This window comes from Giraffa tippelskirchi, chromosome 2 (assembly GCF_054371585.1).
Source record: "Giraffa tippelskirchi isolate mGirTip1 chromosome 2, T2T-mGirTip1v1.2.pri, whole genome shotgun sequence".
Taxonomy (NCBI): domain Eukaryota; kingdom Metazoa; phylum Chordata; class Mammalia; order Artiodactyla; family Giraffidae; genus Giraffa; species Giraffa tippelskirchi.
Genome location: NC_137276.1, coordinates 67,825,617 through 67,847,974, shown reverse-complemented (window position 1 = coordinate 67,847,974; position 22,358 = coordinate 67,825,617). Strand labels below are relative to the sequence as shown.

General features: G+C 37.7%; 2 protein-coding genes across 18 annotated transcripts in view; both read right to left on the bottom strand.

The window, feature by feature from the left end:
* The window catches only part of RUFY2 (RUN and FYVE domain containing 2), a 69,119-nt gene extending 53,524 nt beyond the window's left edge, over window positions 1-15,595 (bottom strand). For 7 of the 13 annotated variants that reach the window (XR_014076478.1, XR_014076477.1, XM_081568828.1 and 4 more), the window contains exons 1-8: window positions 14,338-15,595; window positions 11,979-12,152; window positions 10,218-10,335; window positions 3,455-3,556; window positions 1,995-2,118; window positions 1,753-1,814; window positions 827-892; window positions 274-343 (exon numbers count right to left, since the gene is read on the bottom strand). Coding sequence is in view for 10 of the 13 variants with exons in the window: in XM_081568828.1 (XP_081424954.1) it covers window positions 274-343; window positions 827-892; window positions 1,753-1,814; window positions 1,995-2,118; window positions 3,455-3,556; window positions 10,218-10,335; window positions 11,979-12,152; window positions 14,338-14,695 (1,074 nt within the window). In the remaining 3 variants the exon portion in view is untranslated. Of the gene's footprint in view, window positions 1-273; window positions 344-826; window positions 893-1,752; window positions 1,815-1,994; window positions 2,119-3,454; window positions 3,557-10,217; window positions 10,336-11,978; window positions 12,153-12,285 lie in introns of all 13 variants that reach the window. The other 6 variants (XR_014076479.1, XM_081568831.1, XM_081568835.1 and 3 more) reach the window with 4 other exon arrangements.
* Window positions 15,596-19,003: 3,408 nt separating this feature from the next.
* DNA2 (DNA replication helicase/nuclease 2) overlaps window positions 19,004-22,358 on the bottom strand; it is a 38,115-nt gene continuing 34,760 nt past the window's right edge. Inside the window, exons 19-21 of one of the 5 annotated variants that reach the window (XR_014076476.1) lie at window positions 21,768-21,886; window positions 19,830-19,992; window positions 19,004-19,212 (exon numbers count right to left, since the gene is read on the bottom strand). Coding sequence is in view for 4 of the 5 variants with exons in the window: in XM_081568823.1 (XP_081424949.1) it covers window positions 19,117-19,206; window positions 19,846-19,992; window positions 21,704-21,886 (420 nt within the window). In the remaining variant the exon portion in view is untranslated. Of the gene's footprint in view, window positions 19,232-19,822; window positions 19,993-21,703; window positions 21,887-22,358 lie in introns of all 5 variants that reach the window. The other 4 variants (XM_081568825.1, XM_081568826.1, XM_081568824.1 and 1 more) reach the window with 4 other exon arrangements.

Below are 22,358 nucleotides of genomic sequence, written 5' to 3'. Positions count from 1 at the left end.
TTGTATGCAGTGCATTTGGGGGCTCATTTCTAGAAGTTGGGTATCTCAAATAATTCACAGATTCACCTGCGGACTTGCCCGAGAATAATATGTGATTTCTCTAGAACTTACGATGATCAATTAAAACTACAAGTATTTCACCATAATGATGAAAATGTGTTTGTGTGTGTGCACACACGTGTGGACATGCTTAGTGCATTCATACTTAAAATGGAAAAGGATCACCAATACTAGGTCCTTGAAAGACAATTATCCATGGCTGGGTGACAATACCTCTTCAATCAGCTTAGTATTTGACTTTTCTAATGAGTCAACTCTTGAATGGAGACTGCTGACTGTGCTGCTGAAATTGATAAAAGAAAAAACTCATTCAGAATCACACAAACTCACAAAGGCAAGAAAAAATTTGTTATCCTAGACTCATCATGTTGACTGACATGCACCAACTGCCTTGTCTGAATTTTTTATTGCCACACTTACACATGAAGTCCTCTAAAGTAGGAAAAATGAATTTCTGAACCACCAAAATGACTTAAACTTTCACCCTACCTAGGCTTTTTGCTTGAGGGTAGAGTGATAAGTCTGAAATTCTATTTTCAAATGTCTCTGAAGATTCTATTTAAAAATATAACTCTCCTTTTCTGCTGAAAATCAATTATTTACAATAATTTTCTGTATTCTTAATTTCCAGTCACTCTCTATCCCCTCAACTCCTTTTCAAATGCTTATAAAAAAGGAATAGGGTTAAGATGACCTAAAAGGGGAAAAAAAAAACTTAAGACAATATCCAAAATGTATTAAGTACCTATGTGTCCATAATACTTACTTCAGTTGTCTATTTAATTCTTCAACATAATTCTTCTGATCTAATATTGCAGCAATTTGAACATTCCTAGAGGAGGGGGAGAAGCAGCTTTTAGTTAACTGGAAAGGAATCTACTGGATGGCCAAAAAAAAAAAACAAGCAAGAAATACACAAAAGGTCTAAATCACCTAAAACTGTTGTGAAACCATAACGGTAAAACAACATTTCCGTTCACTTCAGTTGCTCAGTCATGTCTGACTCTTTGTGACTCCATGAGACTACAGCACACCAGGCTTCCCTGTCCAACATTATCTTGCCTTTCAAATAAAATTCAACAATCTTTATAATCAAATAGCAGTAAGCTATGAACTAAAAAACTATTAGCCTTTGTTAAATAAATTACACGCTAATATTAAACAATACCATTAGTATATTTTTTAATTTTTTGTATTTATTTTTTAAGAAGTGTATTTGATATATGAAGTGTAAATTTAAAGTATACAACATGTTAATCTAATACATTTATATACTGTGATGGATTGCCATTGTAGCAATAATTAGCACCTCTCATATTACATAATTATCTTTTCTCTTTAGTAGACCAAACAAGTTTATTTTAAATTTAAACACAACTGTCTTAAAATAAACCAGTATTTGTAAGTTTATGAATAATAAACTTATAACTCTTTTTATCACAGAAATGAGAGTTGACAATTAAAATGGGTCTCTGGGGAATTCCCTGGCAGTTCAGTGGTTAGAATTCTACATTCTCACTGCCAAGGGCCTGGGTTTGATAGCTGATTAGGGAACTAAAATCCCATAAGCCTTGAAGCACAACCAAAAAATAAATAAATAAAAAATAAAACAGGTCTCTGAATTAACAGTACTACCAAAAGTCATACTTCAGACTAAAATAAGGTATGTGAAATAACTTAAGAAAATCATACCTTTCTTTATTTCCAATATCTTCTTCATTCTTTAAATACATTGAAAAATCAATCACTCCAACCTGAAGTAAATAAAGTTATTATTGTTTAGAGAGTAGAAATACTAGAAGTACCTCCAAAATACAACTGACTTTCATCCTTAATATTTCTTTAGTGTTTAACAGCACTGTTTACACTTGGATCAAAGAGGAAGAGTACAAACTGAAAACACTGTGCCTTTGGCACCAGTCATTCTCACTTACTTGTGAATCTAAATCCTCTCCCTTTACACACAGATTAGCATCTATCACATTCAGGCCAACCAGCAGCCCAACAATTACTGCTCCTTCTTCTTCCATCATTAGTGCATGATACTCATAGAATTCACTGTGAAAATTAAAATAATAAAAATCGTAAATCACAAATTTATTTCAAAAACTAACTTGTAAAATCTCAATACCTTATAACAAGCATGGAACCAATATTAAGTTAGGTATCTTAAAATTAGCCTTTCTATACATGAACAACTTAAAATTTTGAGATTTAAATGTATATAAAGAAAACGCAAAAGAAAAAAGACTTAAGGAGATAAAAGAGGAAAAGGAAATTTGAGAGAAAAGAAAAGCAAAGAGAGATTAAAAAAAGGCATCACTGAGGCCTAAGAGGAAAAGGAAATTTGAGAGAAAAGAAAAGCAAAGAGAGATTAAAAAAAGGCATCACTGAGGCCTGGAATATTTATGACTCTCAAAAAGTCATAATGATGGCTGCTGATCTGATAACTACTTTTTAGTACAGTTAAATTTTCATCCCAGGATTTATCAAGACCCTTGGGATAAAGACTAAGTAGCAAAATGAACATATGAAACATTTCAAGTCAATTCATTTGGTATATATGTATTACAAGTGCTCTTAATAGGTAACCATTAAAGATGTTTATGGATATGTAGATCCAAAAAAAAATGTTCAAACAAAAGACTTGTGAAAGAAATAGGATAGTCTAAAAACTAAGACTTGACAACTAATACTCAGGATTCTAGTTATCACTGTCTCATGCCTTCCTCAAGAAGTCCCATGTATATTGTTTAATCACTTGAATTAACCTTTAGAATATGCTTGAGAAATTGAAGGTGTTTAAAGTATGATTATTCTCATTTAACAAATGGGAAAACCAAGACATACCACCGGAGTCAAGAGTAAAATCAAAAATGACCAGATTCTCCAGAACATCACTGAGGCACTCTGAGAGAACAAGGCTGAATGGAGGGGCTGCCGTAGGCCCACTCCTTCTGAAAACTAGTCTTCTTGCTTTGAAAGTCTGTCTTAAACATTTGTCCTTCCATTTAAACAGACAGTTTAAAAAGTACCCCCAATACAGCCAAAGCAGCGGTTTGGATATTCAAGATCTAAAAAGAAACCTCTTGAATTAAAGCCCCAAATTTCAGTACACCTTTTTATTCACAGAATTAACTGTAACTTAAAAATATGACATACAAATTTCCACCTTATTGGCTAATAAAAACCTTACAGTATTCATTTTTCAGGCTAGTTCTTGATCTATGTTATATCCCCATCGTGGTTTTCTATCTCATTTTTCTCCTTCTTTTATTTTATGCCATCACAATGTGTTTTATGTATCCTTTCATACTACATCTTCTATTCTTTTTGGAAGACAGGATATAAATGAAATAAAAAATGAAAATTAACATGATTTAATGGTAATTACCTCAAGAGATCCCTTTGAATAATTAAGCAACGCAGGTAATCAGCCATTTTTTTCTGCATGAGGGCTAATCGAAGCCACGCTCTTGCACGACCCAGGGGAGTCCTGATAAACAAAAACAAATGGTCAGAAAACAGACTCGGTAGGAAGATTATAGACTACATCTTCTACCTTTGTTGAGACACACGGTAATAATGAGAAAAGGCAATTAATCATGGTTTTACCTTTGTTTCTAGAGCTTTAAGTCAGTTCTTTGATCATGCAAACCAATCCCTAAGAGCTATTTAAGTCTCTAAGGTAAACCTGAACCTACAGGACATCTAGGTACCACTTCATGCCTTGAAAGAAATGACTCTAAACAGGGAAGATATTTCTACAAGAAACATTTTGTCAGAATAGGCTTAGCTCTCTAAACATGATTATGCAAAATGGATCAGTAAAGGCAGTATGATGACCTCAAAAAATAACTGGCCTCATATCTGAATTTTAACAATGCTAAGAAGGTATCTAGCTGCTAATTAGAGAGAATCACCAGGCTGCTTGCTGTTTTTCAAATGTTTCTTTAACCCAGTTGTCTTTTAGAACATTAAATCTCCTCTCTAACGTGGAGGCCTCCTGGGAACAAAACTTCTAATACAACAAATATGTCTGAAAGGTTGTGGCCTAGGGCCATTTTTGCTGGCTATAAGCAGAGTCTCTGAGACCAGAGGGAGTACACAGCTCTTCTTAAAATTGAAGGTGTTTGTGCTCAAGATGAAAATTAATTCTATCTAGGCAAGAGATGTACTGATGTGTACCAGGCAAAAAAAAAACAACCACACAATATCTCCTCATGGCAAACTGAACAAAACCATCTGGGGAAGATAATCCATGCTCATGGAATAGCGGCATGACCTGTGCCAAATTCTGAAGCCATCTTCCTGCTAAAGTCATTGTAACAGGGACAGAAGAAAGGGATAAAAGAGGTGATGAAACAGTTTAATCACACTAGGGGACTGTAAATAGAAAAAATATGGTAGACCACGGTAAGTTAATGATTCCTCAGGAAAGCAGGTTTGCTTAACCACAAAACCATGCAGCAGAAGCAAGAGACGTGCCCCTAAACAATAAAACAATGGTGGCATGAGATTCACATTCTGCCCAGTGAGCTCAGTATGTTAATGATCCCCAGGACATGCTCTCTGCACACATTAAAAAAAAAAAAAGGTAATTTGTGGACCTAGCTTGACCACGGAGAGATAAGAAAACTCCCCTGCTTAACCTGGAGGAGGAACTGATGATGGAAGCATGATGTCTACTGAAGAAAGACAAAGAAGGTCTTCACCCCCCTCCCCGCTTTTCCTTTGATTATAAAACTGTAACCTAGTAAGTTCTTGGGCACAGTATTTCTCATTCACTTGTAAGACTCACAAGCGTCCTAGTCTAATAAATCACTTATCTATCACTCTGCCTCTTGAATTCCTTTTCTGTGCTGAGACTATGGTACTGGAGCTCTTCAGAGGCTGTGAAAGGACACCAAATGGTTTCAATTGAAGACAAAATTCATGTGATGTTATACCTCTCAAGGACTTAAATTTATTGAAAATAAAAATGTGGATGTATTCTCTTGCTAAAAAAAATTAAATCTCATATCTCTCTTATCCAAGTTATCATTTAGTAAATTAAAATCAACATTTACAGAGTATGAATGACTTTTTAAAGAGAAATACATCACTCACACTTTTATATTTTCTTATGCAGAAAACTTTTTGCCAGATAATATGGGAAAAAACTTAATTGTCACTTCTAACAGCTAACAAATTTCTTCTGGCTTAGCATTTTAATGAACACTATTCTTCAGAAAATATTTTTCACTTTTGTAGAGTTTGGCTTTTTAAAAACAACATAAACATGTATTTTCATATTAAAATAAAAAGCAATTCTTACATTTCTTGAGTTTAAATTCCCTTTTTCCTCTTTAAAAATTGTGCCTGTGCTCAATTGCTCAGGGGTGTCAGACTCTTTGTGACCTCATGGACTATAGCCCATCAAGCTCCTCTGTCCATGGAATTTTCCATGCAAGAATACTAGAGTGCAGGCTCTTTCCAAACCAGGGGTCAAACCCACGTCTCCTGCATTGGCAGGCATTTTTTTTTTTTTTTTTTTTTACCACTGGGCCACCTGGGAAGCCCTGTTAAAAACTGTGATATCTTATACACCACTGAGAGAAACATGAAGTATGAACATCACTTGCTATTTAATTCTAAAATCTGGGTTTAAATCCTGGCTCTGCCATTTTGAAAAAAATAACTTGACTGATTGATTTAGGCTGTGCTGGGTCTTCATTGCTTTGAGTGGGTTTTCTCTTGCTTTGGTGAGCAGGGTCTACTCCTGGTTGTGGTGTGCAGTCTTCTCTATGCGGTGGCTTCTCTTATTGCGGAGCACAGGCTCCAGGCACTCGGGCTTTAGTAGCTGCAGCTCCCAGGCTCTAGAAGTAGGTTCTAGACCATAGGCTCAGTAGTTGTGGCAGTCAGGCTTAGCTCCTCTTAGCATGTGGAATCTTCCCAGACTAGGGAGAGAACCTGAGTCCCCTGCACTGGCAAGTGGATTCTTATCCACTGCACCACAGGGAAGTCTGTGGCTCTGCCACTTATACTTTCTTTGATCTTTACTTTTCACATCTATATAATTATTAATAAACTCTACGCTAAGGATGATTTAAGCACTAAATGAGATAATTCATGTAAAACAGTTATCTTATTACCCTGATACATTGCTCAATAAATAGAAGCCATTTACTTGCAGCACTCCAGTATAACTTGCAAACATTTGGATGATGTGACAACAGAAAACATTACCATATTCCCAAAACCCTAAATCGTAAAGCTAAGAGAAAGCAGACTTAAATCGAAGAAAGTAGGGAAAACCACTAGACCATTCAGGTATGACCTAAATCAAATCCCTTACGATTATACAGTGGAAGTGACAAATAGATTCAAGGGATTAGATCTGATAGACAGAGTGCCTGAAGAATATGCACAGAGGTTGGTGACACTGTATAGGAGACAGGGATCAAGACCATCCCCAGAGAAAAAGAAATGCAAAAAAGCAAAATGGCTGTCTGAGGGGGCCTTACAAATACCTGTGAAAAGAAGAGAAGCGAAAAGCAAAGAAGAAAAGGAAAGATATACCCCTTTGAATGCAGAGTTCCAAAGAATAGCAGGGAGAGATAAGAAAGCCTTCCTCAGTGATCAATGCAAAGAAATAGAGGAAAACAATAAAATGGGAAAGATTAGAGATCTCTTCAAGAAAATTAGATACGAAGGGAATATTTCATGCAAAGATGGCACAATAAAGGACAGAAATGGTATGGACCTAACAGAAGTAGATATTAAGAAGAGATGGCAAGACTACACAGAAGAACTATACGAAAAAGATCTTCACGACCCAGACAATCACTATGGTATGATCACTCACCTAGAACCAGACATCCTGGAATGCGAAGTCAAGTGGGCCTTAGGAAGCATCACTATGAACAAAGCTAGTGGAGGTGATGAAATTCCAGTTGAGCTATTTCAAATCCTGAAAGATGACACTGTGAAAGTGCTGCACTCAATATGCCGGCAATTTTGGAAAACTCAGCAGTGGCCACAGGACTGGAAAAGGTTAGTTTTCATTCCAATTCCAAAGAAAGGCAATGCCCAAAGAATGCTCAAACTACTGCACAATTGCACTCATCTCACACACTAGTAAAGTAATGCTCAAAATTCTCCAAGCCAGGCTTCAACAATACGTGAACTGTGAACTTCCAGATGTTCAATCTGGATTTAGAAATGGGAGAGGAACCAGACATCAAATTGCCAACATCCGCTGGATCATTGAAAAAGCAAGCGAGTTCCAGAAAAACATCTATTTCTGCTTTATTGACTAGGCCAAAGCCTTTGACTGTGTGGATCACATCAAACTGTGGAAAATTCTTAAAGAGATGGGAATACTAGACAACCTAACCTGCCTCTTGAGAAACCTGTATGCAGATCAGGAAGCAACAGTTAGAACTGGACATGGAAAAACAGACTGGTTCCGCTTAGAAAAGGAGTACATCAAGGCTGTATACTGTCACCTTGCTTATTTAACTTATATGCAGAGTACATCATAAGAAATGCTGGGCTGGATGAAGCACAAAGCTGGAATCAAGATTGCCTGGAGAAATATCAATAACCTCAGATATGCAGATGACACCACCCTTATGGCAGAAAGCGAAGAAGAACTAAACAGCCTCTTGATGAAAGTGAAAGAGGAGAGTGAAAAAGTTGGCTTAAAGTTCAACATTCAGAGAACTAAGATCATGGCATCTGGTCCCATCACTTCATGGCAAATAGATGGGGAAACAGTGGAAATAGTAGCTGACTTTATTTTGGGGGCTCCAAAATCACTGCAGATGGTGACTGCAGCCATGAAATTAAAAGAAGCGTGGAAGAAGTTATGACCAACCTAGACAGCATATTAAAAAGCAGAGACATTATTTGGCAACAAAGGTCTGTCTAGTCAAGGCTATGGTTTGTCCAGTAGTCATGTATGATGTGAGAGTTACACTATAAGAAAGCTGAGCACCATGGAGAAGGAAATGGCAACCCACTCCAGTATTCTTGCCTGGAAATCCCATGGACAGAGGAGCCTGGTGGGCTATAGTCCATGGGGTCACAAAAAAGAATCAGACACGACTGAGTGATACACAACAGTATTAGCATTTAGGTGTAACACACAGAAGATACACAAGTTGTAGTAAAATGGACAAGATACAAGTGGAACATTTAACAGAAGAAGAGCCCAGCAGCAGGGAAGACGCCCCGCTCCCCAGTCCTGACTGAAAGGCAGAGTGAGGCCACCCTCACTCAAGAAGGCTCTCACTGCAGAGAAGTCAGTCAGCTGACATGATCTACAGGGGACGGAGGGAGAGGCTAAAGGACACCACCAGGAGGCAGGCAGTGGGGACTGCGGGTGTCCCATGTATGATTTCTTAGTGCTGCTGGGCTCCTAGTGTTGGCTTTTATTATGCTGTCCACCCCAGCAGGCATGGGCCATGTGCAACTATTTCGATGTAAAAAATTAAAATTCAATGAAATTTAAAACTCAGTTCTTCAGTCACATGGAACTGCCTCAGCTATGGAATTTTCCATCATAAACAGTTCTCCCGGGCAGCAGCTTTATCCATTATGTGTATGGCATATATGTTCATTTATATGCAGTAAATACTAAATAATAAAACATTCTTACAATGTTCACACAGTAAAACATTCTTAAATGAAAAAAAAAAAGAAGAAAGAAAGCTGAGCGTCAAAGAATTGATGTTTTTGAACTATGGAGGTGGAGAAGACTCTTGAGAGTCCCTTGGATTGCAAGGAGATCCAACCAGTCCATCCTAAAGGAAATCAGTCCTGGGTGTTCATTGGAAGGACTGATGCTGAAGCTGAAACTCTAATACTTTGGCCACGTGATGCAAAGAACTGACTCATTTGAAAAGACTCTGATGCTGGGAAAGACTGAAGGCGGGAGGAGAAGGGGATGACAGAGGATGAGATGGTTGGATGGCATCACCGACTCAATGGACGTGAGTTTGAGTAAGCTCCAGGAGTTGGTGATGGACAGGGAGGCCTGGTGTGCTGCAGTCTATGGGGTCGCAAAGAGTCAGACACGACTGAGCAACTGAAGTGAACTAAACTAAACTGAACTGAAGAGAAAGCAAACTGATAATCTGACAAAAAACGGTAAGCATTTTTTTAAAAAATGTTATCTCTTTCACAAGAATTAAGATAAATTAAAGGAAGCTCTTATATCTTAATCATACCCTGAAGAACATAAGAACTCAGGCTTAACAACAAAAAACCTGCAAAAACTTTTCAACATTCATGAGTTACTAGCTAGAACATTCAGCTTTTATAACATTTCATACACAGTTTCTCCTCAGTATTGGGAGAATTGATTCCAGGACCCCCTCAGATACCAAAATCCATGGATACTGAAGTCCCTCTTATAAAATAGCATAGTATTTGTGTATTACCTATGCACATTCTCCCATACATTTTAAATCATCTCTAGATTACTTATAATACTTAATACAATGTAAATACTACGTAAAGAATTGCCCGCATGTGACAAGTCAAGTTTTGCTTTTTGGAACTTTCTAGAAAATCTCTTTTTCAAACATTTTTGATCCAAAGTTGGTCGAATCCACAGATGCAGAACCTACAGATAATAAGGGCTGACTTTACCGTCATCTAGTCAATCAGGCAGATGACATTATAGGTTCCAATTTTCAGAGCAAGAGAAGTAATCTGCACAAGTCCTGTGGTATACAAATGGCTTAATGGAGAATTCAAATCTCCTGAGCCTCTGTCCTGGATTCAACCTAAATAGTATTGATGGCCTACTACTGCAAACTAGCTTTATACTCAGGAAACAGAACTGCATAATTGATATACCCTATCTTAAAAGAACTTCCCTATTTACTGCAATGCAATGCAGAATTTAAGTAAGTGGTATAATATAGGAGTGAATACCATAATAAGAGTATAAAAGAAAGAGCACTTAATTCTTATTGAAGGGGCTAAGAAAAATTTCATCAAGGAAATAAAATTTGAACTGATTAATAATAAACAGAATTTTATTAGAGAATGCAATAAGGCTACATAAGGCAGAGAGAATATAATAAACTAGAGTGTGAGGTACTTTTAAGGAACAGTAAAGACAGGTCTATGGTTAGGAATGAACAAGTAATAGGATTACTTACTTAAGACCAGGTAAATCCCGGACACTAGCTCCTATTTCCTCTGCTTCTGGGTACAGCTTCTCCACCAGTTCCAAAGGGCCCCAGATAGTTTTGTTATAACTTAGAAATGATTTTCTCACTTTAAAAAGAAAATACAATAAATGCATACAACTTAAACATGCAAAACTGTAGTAACTTCTTGTTAAATACTTAATTTCAACATTTCTAACGTAACATACAATTTTTCAGAGAGCCTTTCCTCTCTTAGTCACTACGTAGCCCTACTGAACAGGAGCCTGTTCCTCAGGATTCTGGTATTTTCCTTATCGGAAATATGCATCTTGGCCACTCTTCCATATCAGAAATATGCAAGTAGGCAATTAAAGTAAAAAACAACTAGGCTCATTCTTTACCAGTATCAAAATCAGGCTGGTGGCCCTAGTAGGTTGATCTTTACCAATTTATTAAATAAACCAAGGACAAATAGCTATTTTACTTTTAAACACAAAAAATTGCAACTTTCCTTTTCCTTTTATTTGTTTCTAAGATTTGGGTAATATAAAACCATGATATCACTATATTTCTTTCTTAATACTGACCAAATCTCCTGTAAATTCAGTACTCCTATGATATGCACCACCCAACAAGATAGGTAATTTTTCTTTGGGGAAGAAAAATCAATCAGCACAAAGTAGCTTTACAATGATTCATAAAAATACGCATTTGACTGTTAGAAAATACCTTATGATATTTTGTGAAGTAAAGGAAAATAAATTTGGAAAAGAGTTTAAAATATAACTACTTTGGCCATCATTTGGCAGATTCCATTTTAGCAAGTTGGAGGAAAGTAAAGATCTACGTCACTATTTTTTTTTAATAAAAAGGAAGTTTTTCAAAACACAAATTAAAACTCAAGGCCTAAGATAAGAGACTGTTGACTTCCTGATGTTTTAAAAGAAGTACTCAGAGAGTGGGAATATGAAGAGTTCGCAAAAATGTGGGGAAAGAAACACATTCACTGTTGTTTGATCAGTGAAGTCTTTATAGACATAAATTGCCTCTATCCTTTGACCCAATAATTCTACTCCAAGGAGTCCTAACGAAACTATAGCATTTGTACACGTGTACAAACGTATATATCCAAAGATGTCCTTACAGCACAATTTTAATAATAAAAAACTGGAAACCTAAGTGTACATTAAGAGGATAGTAGTTAAATAAGTCATGGTATGCATATATAATGAATTATTATATATTACTATATTATACATACACTCTGAAATATTATACATATACTATGAAATATTATTCACTATTATCATTTTCAGGGAGTACTCCCATTTCTACAATAACCCAATCCAGAGGACAATTTTTCTAGATATGTTTTCCACGAACTAAGGAGGTTTATATTTCACCAATGAAGTATTTTAATATATTTGTTGAAGAGAGCTCAAACTAGTAATAATAGTTCATACAAGAATTAAGCTTAAATTTTTCTAAATAACTCTATAGTTGTCCTAAAATGGAAAAAAGTTCCGAGTATGCCGAAAAAAATTTTAAATCAAATACACTTTTTACAAAACACTAACAACTAAGGATTTTCTGAAGACCAGCCATGAGAAAACATAAAGCAGTAGGGTATTTTCTCCAAAAACCAACCCACCCAGTATTTTTAAAGTAACAGTAATTATGGCCTCAGAAAAAAAAAAATTACATTTTCAAGGATGTTTAAGATGGGAGGGGGGACACTTCAAAGTTGATTTTTAAAAAATTTTCCAGTACCTTTAAGACCATGTTTCAGACAATGTTCCATAACAACGAAGAACTGCTGCAAAGGGGGATAATCAGAATCCAAAGTGCGGCCAAAGCTTAGAGCAGATTCAATGAGTCCTTTGATACTGAGTTTAGCCATGTTTAACAAGTTTGCTCTTTCTACAGCTGTGGGGTCTTTTGTAGCTGAAAGCACAAGAAAGGAGTCCAACATCACCTGCAAGACCAGATACCAAAAAATACCCAACCGTTTCCTTCCCCTATAAAACCAACAGTGGTTTGCTTTTCCTTGGTGGACAAGTCTTCCTAACTAACTAACCTGCTGCTGCTGCTGCTGCTAAGTCGCTTCAGGCGTGTCCGACTCTGTGCGACCCCACAGACGGCAGCCCACCAGGCTCCGCCGTCCCTGGGATTCTCCAGGCAAGAATACTGGAGTGGGTTGCCATTTCCTTCTCCAGTGCATGAAAGGGGAAAGTGAAAAGTGAAGTCGCTCAGTCGTGTCCGACTCTTAGCGACCCCATGGGCTGTAGCCTACTAGGCTCCTCCGTCCCTGGGATTTTCCAGGCAAGAGTACTGGAGTGGGGTGCCATTGCCTTCTCCGAACTAACTAACCTACACCCCTAGTTAACTTCTTTCCATGTCTCTCATGCATACCATAGGACAATGCTCACTCCAGTTAAACTTTATGAATTATTCTCAAAATCCTGCTAATTGGCTATTCTCAGGTATTCATTTTACAATCTTTCTGTGGAGTTTAATTGCGGAGTAATGTTTAAGGGTCTGATACAAAGGCGGACAGCAGGAACTGTCAAGGACGAATTCAAAGGCAAAAAAATACTCAGAATAAACTGGCAATAAAATAAAAAGTAGTTAAAATTCTATGATTCCAGTTTCATCCACAACAAACATGACAGATAAATAATAAAACAGGGGGATACAAGAGAAGCCATTCAACTCTCACTCATTTTAACCCTCCATCTTGCTTTTTTCATTGCAATTGTAGTTTTGTATTCCGGGACTCCTTTATTTTCCCAGAGGAAATAAAAGCAGGGTCCAGTTTCATGTGAAAGTTCCCTGACCTTCCACACAGCTGATCCAGTTAAATACCAAGTTAATGGATGCATTTTTTAAAACTGATTTTAACTGATACTTTCAATTCACAAAAGATTTTCTTTCGCACAAATTTTATCCTCGGTTTCCTTATAAATTCAGATGCTCCCCATACTCTCATTACTGTTGTGCTGGCAGAAATATTTTCAGCAAACACAGATGACAAAATGAAGTGCAAAAAATAAATAAAGCACTTTCGTATACTGCCTCATAGTCTCTCGACAAATTTACTAGTCCAAGGAAACCAAGTGTCGGTTTTTCCTTCACTGGATAAAAAGTCCAGGGATCCTAATGATCTAGTATTCTAGTTCTGATCACGGACAGCTAGGCGTGAAGCCTGACACTGAATCCGAAGCAACTTAAAAATGCAAACAGTCACAAATACTACGGCCAAGCTAGCTTTTAGAGAATCGCCACACACACAAGACATCATTTCTTCCAATCTGCATCGTGGTATGACTCCCTCTTTTTTCGGAGACGAAACCAGTCGATATTTCATAGTCTGCAGCAATTCTCATTTTTCTTAACAGTGCTCATCACAATATGTAATGTATGATGAGACAATCAAGACAAAGGGCGCCTTTATAACTAAATGCTCGGAGGTACGTCCTGGTGGGCGCCAGCAGCTTCCTAAGAGAGGAGCGTTTACACCCGGGCCGCGCCCCGCCCGGGCTCGCGGATGCGTCTGACCGGGTTGCGGCCCCCCAGCTCGGCCAATGACGGGTTCCAGCACCTTGCCTGGGCCTAGAACCCCTTCCCTGCCTCCCTTCCTCCCAGACAGCAAGACTGCCCAAGGGCTCCGGACAGCTCCAGCACCCTCACAGAGGGCTCACCCGGGGTCCTGCGCCGCATCGCTGTCCCTCTCCCGCCCTCGGCGTCCGGAACCCAGGCCAAAACCTGAGACGCTTCCCTCCGCCACTCCCAAACCTGAAAAGTCATCGCCCGTCCCCGACTGTTCCCCCGGCCCTGGAGCGGCACCCCGTCCGGCCCTGTGCTCGCTCCCTGTAAGCCGTCGGACCGCGAAACCTTGGCCATTAGGGCCCCGAACGGGGGCGGAGGCGGGAGGGAACGAGGGGCGGCCGCGCGTTGCCATGGCGACCCCGGGCGCCCCTGCGTCCCCGGCTGCCCCCGCCCAGCCCGGGTTCGGACCCCAGTCTCAACTCGCAGGCCTCGATGCCCACACCGCCAGTCTGCCTCCCCTGGCCGCGGCCTCAGCCCAGCACGGAGGGCCGGGCGTCCGCTCGCGGCCCGCTCCCCTTACCCATGGCGGCGGTGGCGATACAGTCTCGGGCGGGGACTCCCTGGGCCCCGCCAGCAGCTCCCTTCAGGCGCGCGGCGGCCGCCACGGCGTCTGCGACCAGGCCCGCTGCGGCCCACAGCGCTCCCGGCGGCTGGAGGACGCCCGGGCGGTCCTGCGGCGCCCGCGTGGGGCGGGGGACTCTAGAGCCTGCAGCCGGCCGCGGGGAAATTCGCCCTCGCTGAGCCTGTCCGCGTCCAGCCAGACCGGAAGGAGAAGGAGCGTGAGGGAGACCTCGGGTTGTGGAGCCAGAAGGCGTACTCTGATCTCTCATTTGGGGGCCTCGCCGGAGCGCTAGGTTTCCATTTCCAAGGGGAGGCATGCGAGCCACGTACAAACGTTTTCATCTGCAAGGTCCAGCTGGGTTTAATCGAACACACCTGACCGCGTCCGTGCTTCAGTAACTCTTAGGGGACCAAAAGACTTTAGAAAGTCTGAAGCAATTAACACTAGGCAGAAATCTACTAAAACTATTTAGCCCAAATTTTAACCAGTAAGTCCACTGGTTTATAAAAAGCAAGGAGGAACAATCTCAGTAATCAAAGGAAAGAGGTGCAGAGATAAAACCTGCGTTTTCTCATTTCATAGAGGAAAAACCCCTCATGGACAGATGACACTAGGTTTTAAGTTGTATCAGTTTGCGGAAAGTAAGCTGTTTCCTAGTTAGATAAGCAATTGTTAAGATGGTGCCCGAGTTAGAAATAGACTGGTGTTTTGTGGAAACGGTGAGATGTTTATCTCGTCGTCACATTGGCCAGCGTACAGTTCTCATGCTTCTTGACTTCTTTTGATTTTTTTTTTATTGTGAAACAATCCTACATAGATAAAAATGTATAAAGCATACATATACGTTTAAAGAATCATAAACAGATGGATAAAGAGCACCAGATCAAGCAAGCATAGGATAGGAGTCATCTTGAGGATAGGTGGACACCTTTAGCCACAATGTCCCTAGAAGTAAATGTGATGCTGAATTCTGAGAGTCGTTTCCTTGCTTTTCTGCATGTTACTACCACATAAGTATGTGCCCCTAATCAGTGTGTTTTTCCTGTTTACAAAGTTTTCACAAGTAGAATAATATTACGAACATTACTTGTTTCTGGTGTTAAACGTCATCCGGATGTCCATGAGTTGTTTCCAGGTTGGGGTGTTTCCAGTTTGTAGGTACATCCTGGTTCTTACATGCGGGAGTCTCTTGGCCATATAAAAAGAACAGATTTACTGAAAATCAAGTATGCCTTTCTTTAAATTTACCAGCTCATGCCAAAGTGTTTTCAAAACTTCTCATAATTTACACTGCTATCAGCAGTGTTGTTTTCCTATTGCTGTGTCCATCATATTGCCTAGAATTGTGAGAATTTCTTCATTTTTTTGCCAGTCTTGTGGGTAGATTGCACGGCAGGTTAATTTTTTATTTCTCTCATTACTGATGACATTGAGAACTCTACCTACATTTATTATTTGGAATTTCATTTTTACAAAGAAATGGTGCCTGTTTTACTACTGACTTACCTTTTTATTGACTTGTGCAAGTTACTTAATGTTCTACATACTAATTTGATGCCAGTTGTGTGTTGCCAATATCTTTGGGCTAATTTTTTTTCTCTCCTTATGGCAACTTTTGACTAAATATAAATTCTTAATTTTCCTGTAGTGGACTTATAGTTTATGCCTTAGTATCTTAAGGAGCCCTCCTTATTCCAAAGTTCTGAAGATTTTTTCTTTTAAGAATTATAAGAACTTCCCTGGTGGGCCAGCAACTAAGACTCCAAGCTCCCAAATGCAGAGGGTCTGGGTTCAATCCCTAGTCAGGGAACTAGATCCTGCATGCCACAACTAAAGATCCCAGGGTGCTGCCACTAAGACCCTATGCAACCAAATAAATATTTTAATAAAGAATTATAGTTTTGCCTTTCATATTTAGGGCTGTTATTGCACCCAAAATTTTAGTGATTAGAGATAATGTCAAGTTTCATTTCTTTGGCTGTCAGTTCCTAGGCCAAAGCCTCATTTGATTTTCAGAACCACCCCATGAGAAAGGAATTCGTTACTTCTGTTTTACAGATAAAACTAACCTCAGAAAGATTAAATAACTTGCCAAAAGTCACAGTACTATTGACACAACCAGAAGCTGAACTAATACAAAAGTAGCCTCTATTTTTATAATCTCAAAATACATCTGTGGGTTTTTTGTTTTTTTTTTAACTTTTTGGCCATATCCGGAGGCATGTGGGATCTTAGTGCCCCAATCAGGGATTTAACCCTCGCGCCCTGCATTCGAAGTACAGAGTCTTAACCGCTGGACCAAAGAAGTCCTTGTCTGCGGTTTTTAGTGTTTCAAGGCTAAAACTTGAAACTCACAAGTCTAAAACTCACAAGTCTAACCCCTTCCATTATCTTGCTGTTAAACACTGAAATGACTGAATTGTTCATTTTTCTCCTCTCCAAATGATGAGTACAAAAGGAGGGATTTGTATTCTAAGTGCATTTAGAAAAGCAAGTAAAATTAAGATTATATATTTATTTTATAAAACCATGAGAACAAAGGAAAAGTTTTAGTTCCTAGATCGCTTTCCCCCCAGTATAACAAGTAGTAAACAAATAGATGTAATAGACTAATTGTTCAGTGATAGACTCATTTTATTTAAAGCTAAGAAATATTTCTTCTAGGGAGATGTTAAGCTCCAAAATACACATTTGCCAGATACTCTAGTCACCTTGTGTTGAAGAGAATCTGGAATTAGGGTGTATGTTTAAACCTTATTACACTGAACAATTTTAAACTAGAATATTAGTCTGTTCTGGGTATACAGATTTGGTAAACAGTCACAAAGGTGATGGTTGAAGACAATGACTGTCCAAGGAGGGAGAACAGGACCAGACCAAACACAGAGCTCTGGGAAAGACGTTTTTAGAACGTGAGAGATGAGGAAGAAAAGAACAGAACCAGAGAAGGCAGCAAGAGAACTCAGGAGACAGGAACTCTGAGCTGATTCAGGAATGGGGACACTGGAATGGCTACCCTGTCCTCACAACCTGGCTTTCCACCATAAGGGAGACCTTCTCTAGGCTAATGGTGCTCTTATCTGGCCCTGCACAAAGTGAGTGTCCAATAATATTAGTGACTGGTAGCCATTGCTGTCTTAGTCCTTGACATGGATGTCATAAACTGCATTATTAACAATTTGAGGGCCCAGTCTGGGTTTAACTTCCAGCTCACTCAGTGCCTCCAACTCACAGCATCTTAGGTATAAAAGACGAGTCCTATTTCTTTGATATAAGTGCCTAGAATCTTGTAATCAGTACAGATTCCCAAATGACTAGAAACATGGAACTCCTCCCCAGGTTCTTCTTTCATCGGGCTTTACTGTGCAGGCCATACAAATCTATAAAGCAACCATTAGTGAAGCCAAAGAATTTTCTTATTCCAGAAACTGAAATTATCTTAGATTCCTTCCTGTTATATAAATTAATGATAACAACCCAGTATTTAAGCCTTATCTCTGCAACTTCCTTGTTTTTCCCATCAAATCCATAGTCTCTCCATGATCAGCTCCATCCTATGCATGTCAGCACTCCTTGGTTTCAGCTTTAGAACATTGTCAATATTTCACTTCTCAATACTGGAAAAAATGGTGGACAACCCTGAACTTAATTATTATTTAGTATTAATCATTGACACAGTGAGATCTTATGGTAAAAAAAAATTTAATAAAATATAATTTTTTAAAAAACATGAGGTAGAGGCAACAATTTTTAATGTACTTTTCATTTAAAAAAAAAACAAAAAAAACTTTGAGAGAAATGAGAGTTCCTCCCCCAAAGTTGGATACACTAAGGTTAAAATTGGTCACCATATAAGTAACCAAGCACCTTGAGATAATTCTGTTTTATAAAACATCTTCATACAAAAAAGGAGAATTGAGTAATGCCCCAAAACAAAGGGGCATATGAACATGAATAGGTGAAAATAGGAATATATCTTTTTTATTTGTCATCAATTCAGCAAAATTTTTTTCCCAAAAGAATAATAAGAATTATTTTCTTTAATATCAAAATCTACTCTAAAATACTAAAAACTGAAAATAAAAAGTGAGAGAGTAGGGGAACTAACTAGGAGAGTATGGGAAATTAATTGGAAATAATAAATTTATAAGTAATAATTTAAAACACAAACTATAAAGTTTTTTAAAACATCTCTGATACCAGGAAGCAAAAGTCAGGAAAAAAACAGCAAAATGGCCTTTGGATCAGGGACCTCAAAATACAGAAAAGAATCACACTTTTCATTATCACAAGATTGTGCCTAAATGACAAAAACAAATCCATTTTCTTACCTAGTCTTTCAAATAAAACAAAACAGGATAAAAATCTACAAGATCAAATTAATCTTGAAAATTTAAACTTAAAAGTTTAAACCTCAGACTGAAAAGTTACTCCATCTTTAAAAGCTGGTAGAAATGTATCAAACTCTATGTCTTACAGAGACACATTTATAACGCCTATAAATTTAGACTTTTTAGTTTTGGGTACACCTGTACTGAAAAAATAAATTCTATGTTAAATGTTATATGGTTATATTTAACAAGATTATACCAAAAAAAATAAATAAAACCAAAAACTGGAACTCTGAATGAGTATATATATTTACATCATTTCTTACCCTTGGGATAAAAGTTATCATCACAATGTAACCAGTCACTGATTTTACAGCATATCCAAATTATAAATAATAGGCAATAGTTAGAGGAGATCATCATGGGATGAAAAAAGCAAGGAAAACAGTGCTCTATTTTCTTTGAAAATCACCCAATAGATGACAAAGGCTTTCATGTTCTCCTGATGGAAGATCAATGATATAAAATAAATTAAGGAAGACATATTTAACACAATGTGGAATTAGATAAAAACATATAACATTATTATTTAACATTCTGTAATTTTGTTTAACAAGGCTACTAGAAAACTTGTATTTTTATGACATTCTATGGATAATAATGTACTTAAGCAACATGATTTACCTGTCTTAGTGTGAGCCCTTCATATAATTTTTTAAAGAGATGATCTATTTTTAAAATTATCTACAACATGACAAGAAATAATCTCCATTTTTAAATATAATACTTTGTCCTAGATGTATATTTTTTTAAGGTTATCGAGGTGAGAGGAACCTGAAGGGACACCAGTTTTCCTAGATGTGTTCTAGGAGACATGCACCGTTTCTGGGGCGAGAAATCAAGTCCCTTTGTTTCCCCTTTCTCATTTCACAAACTGTTCTTCTCCATCACCTTCATTATTTCACTTTTTGCTTAAAATTAGTTCCTGTGAATTGTTTTCTCTTTTCTCTGCAGAATCAGGTCTTTAGAAATATGCCCATGGAAAACACAAGACACTAAGTTCTAACTGATACGAATACATAAAGTACTCACATAGCACAATCAAACGTGACCATATACAAAACAAAAAGGATATTAATTTTTCTGAGTTTAGATGATTAAGTAGCTTCCCCAAAGGAGGATAACGGCTTAGTGAGGGCACACATCCCAGGAGAATCAGCTTATGTTTGGCTCTGGTTATAGCAACATTAAGACGTCGCCAATCTTTCAACAGTTCACCAAGCTGAAAGAAATATAATTTTCATTCTTTGAGTTTTCTTATTTGAGTTATTTTCTGAAAAAGAACAGTTTTTATTGAGCCGTCGTCCTACTTTTAAAAACATATTGCAAAAAAGATTCATCAACACATTCAAAATGCAGACAGTTGGGGAAAAAAACTTGCCCATGATGCCAACTTCAAGTATTTTATTGTAGGTATGATATCCATGGGGCTTCCCTAGTGGCTCAATGGTAAAGAATGTGCCTGCCAGTGCAGGAGATATGGGTTTGATCCCTGGGTTGGAAAGATCCCCTGGAGAAGGAAATGGCAACCCACTCCAGTATTCTTGCCTGGGAAATCCCATGGACAGAAGAGCCTGGCGGGCTACATAGAGTCCAGAGGGTCGCAAAAGAGTTAGACATGACTTAGCAACTAAACAACAACGGTATCTTCAACATAATTTAAAATGATTAAATATGTATAATGAAAATATATTTAAAATGTTTAAATATATTAAAAAATAAATTTTAAGGACTTCCTTGGCAATCCAGTGGTTAAGACTCTGCACTTCCAATGCAGGGGGCACAGGTTCAATCCCTGGTCAGGGAACTAAGATCCCACATGCCCTACAATGCATGCAACAAAAAAATAAATAAATTTTTCAAACATTAAATACATATCATAAAGAACTGAAGTTGTCTCCACTTACTGTAATATTGTTTTTAAATGTAATAAAAACTCATAGAAGACTCAAAGGAGTGGGTAAATATACCATGATCCATATATACAATGGAAAACTTTGCACCTTTAAGAGAAGAATGAAATCTCTTTCTGTGTAATGACATGTAAAGATCTCCAAGCTATATTATTAAGTGGAAAAAGCAAAGTCCAGAATAGTGTATATATTACCTTTTGTGCACAAAGGAGGGAAACATGAATACTGATTCATGTGCTTACATATGCTTAAAGAAATTCTAGAAGGTTAGCAAAAACAAACAATCAAAAAAACCAAACGTGAGGGTAAGAACTGAGAAGAGTAACAGGGAAGAAGGGAGACTTTTTATTCTGTGTATTTTAAAAACTATATGCAGGTATCACATAGTCAAAAAAAATAATTCAAGGAGAGATAAAAGCACAAACAACAGCCTGGAATTATCTACAAATTTGAAAGTAAGCTAGGAAGGTTTATATGTTTAAAATGCTCCAAACATAATAACCAAAAGGTGGAAGCAACCCAAATGTCCACTAATGGATGAATAGATAAACAAAATGTGGTATATATATGCAATGGAATAATAATCAGCCTTTAAAAGACAATTCTGTTACATGCTACAATACGGATGAATCTTGAGACATTATGACAAGTGAAATAAGCCACTTACAAAAGGACAAATACTGTATGATTCCACTTATGTGGAAAATTCACGAATTCATAAAATTCTGTCAAATTCACAGAGATAGAAAGTGGTTGCCGGGAAATGAAGACAGAGGGAATAAGGGAGTGGTTATTCATGGATATAGAATTTGTTTTGCAAAATGAAAAAGTTCTGGAGGTCAGCTGCACACACTGTGAATATACTTCATACCTGTGAACTGTACACTTAAAGACAGTTATGATGGCAAATTTTATGTTATGTGGTTTTTTAACATAATTTTAAAGAAGAGAGGTAAATAATGTCCCAAACAAATAGAAAATAAAAATCAGAAAGCAAAGCAGAAAATACAATTAACTCACAGTTCCATCTTCATTGCTTCTAACAAAAGATACTAGAATGATACTTTTGTCTCTTCCTTGGTACCTGTCAACTGTATTAACTTCAACCATCCCAACAGAAGAATGTGCCAATAAGTCACTGATGACCTTTAACTGCTGCCTGTATGGTGCAATGATACCAATATCAGAGGGTTTACAACCAGCCTGTTTTAAACAGAAAAGAACACAATTTAAAATGAAAAAAATCCTGACTTTTGTTATTTAAGCTTTACTAAATTTATTGAATAAAATGTTTACATAATGTGACAACTGATGTTTATAATACATGTTCCTATGTATAAGACATGTTCCTACAAGGAGGAAATAAATTATTGAATTACTCTAAGGCTATATCTACATTTCCTGAGAGGAAATAATTTCCTCAAACACTGCTCCCTGAATTTTTAGAAGTTCGTGGCAATATAATGGTTTGTATGCCACCAGAGCAGTGATGCCATACCACATAAGTACAAAGAAATAAATTTTACTTTCTGCTCTCCCTTTTCACTGAAGTTTCCAATCTCCAATCATACTGACTTCTGCACTAAATTGACACAATCAGAATTATCTGAAGTTACAGAAAGCTGTCCTAAGTGGAAACCCAAAATGCCATTACTGTATTAGATACAGTAATTAC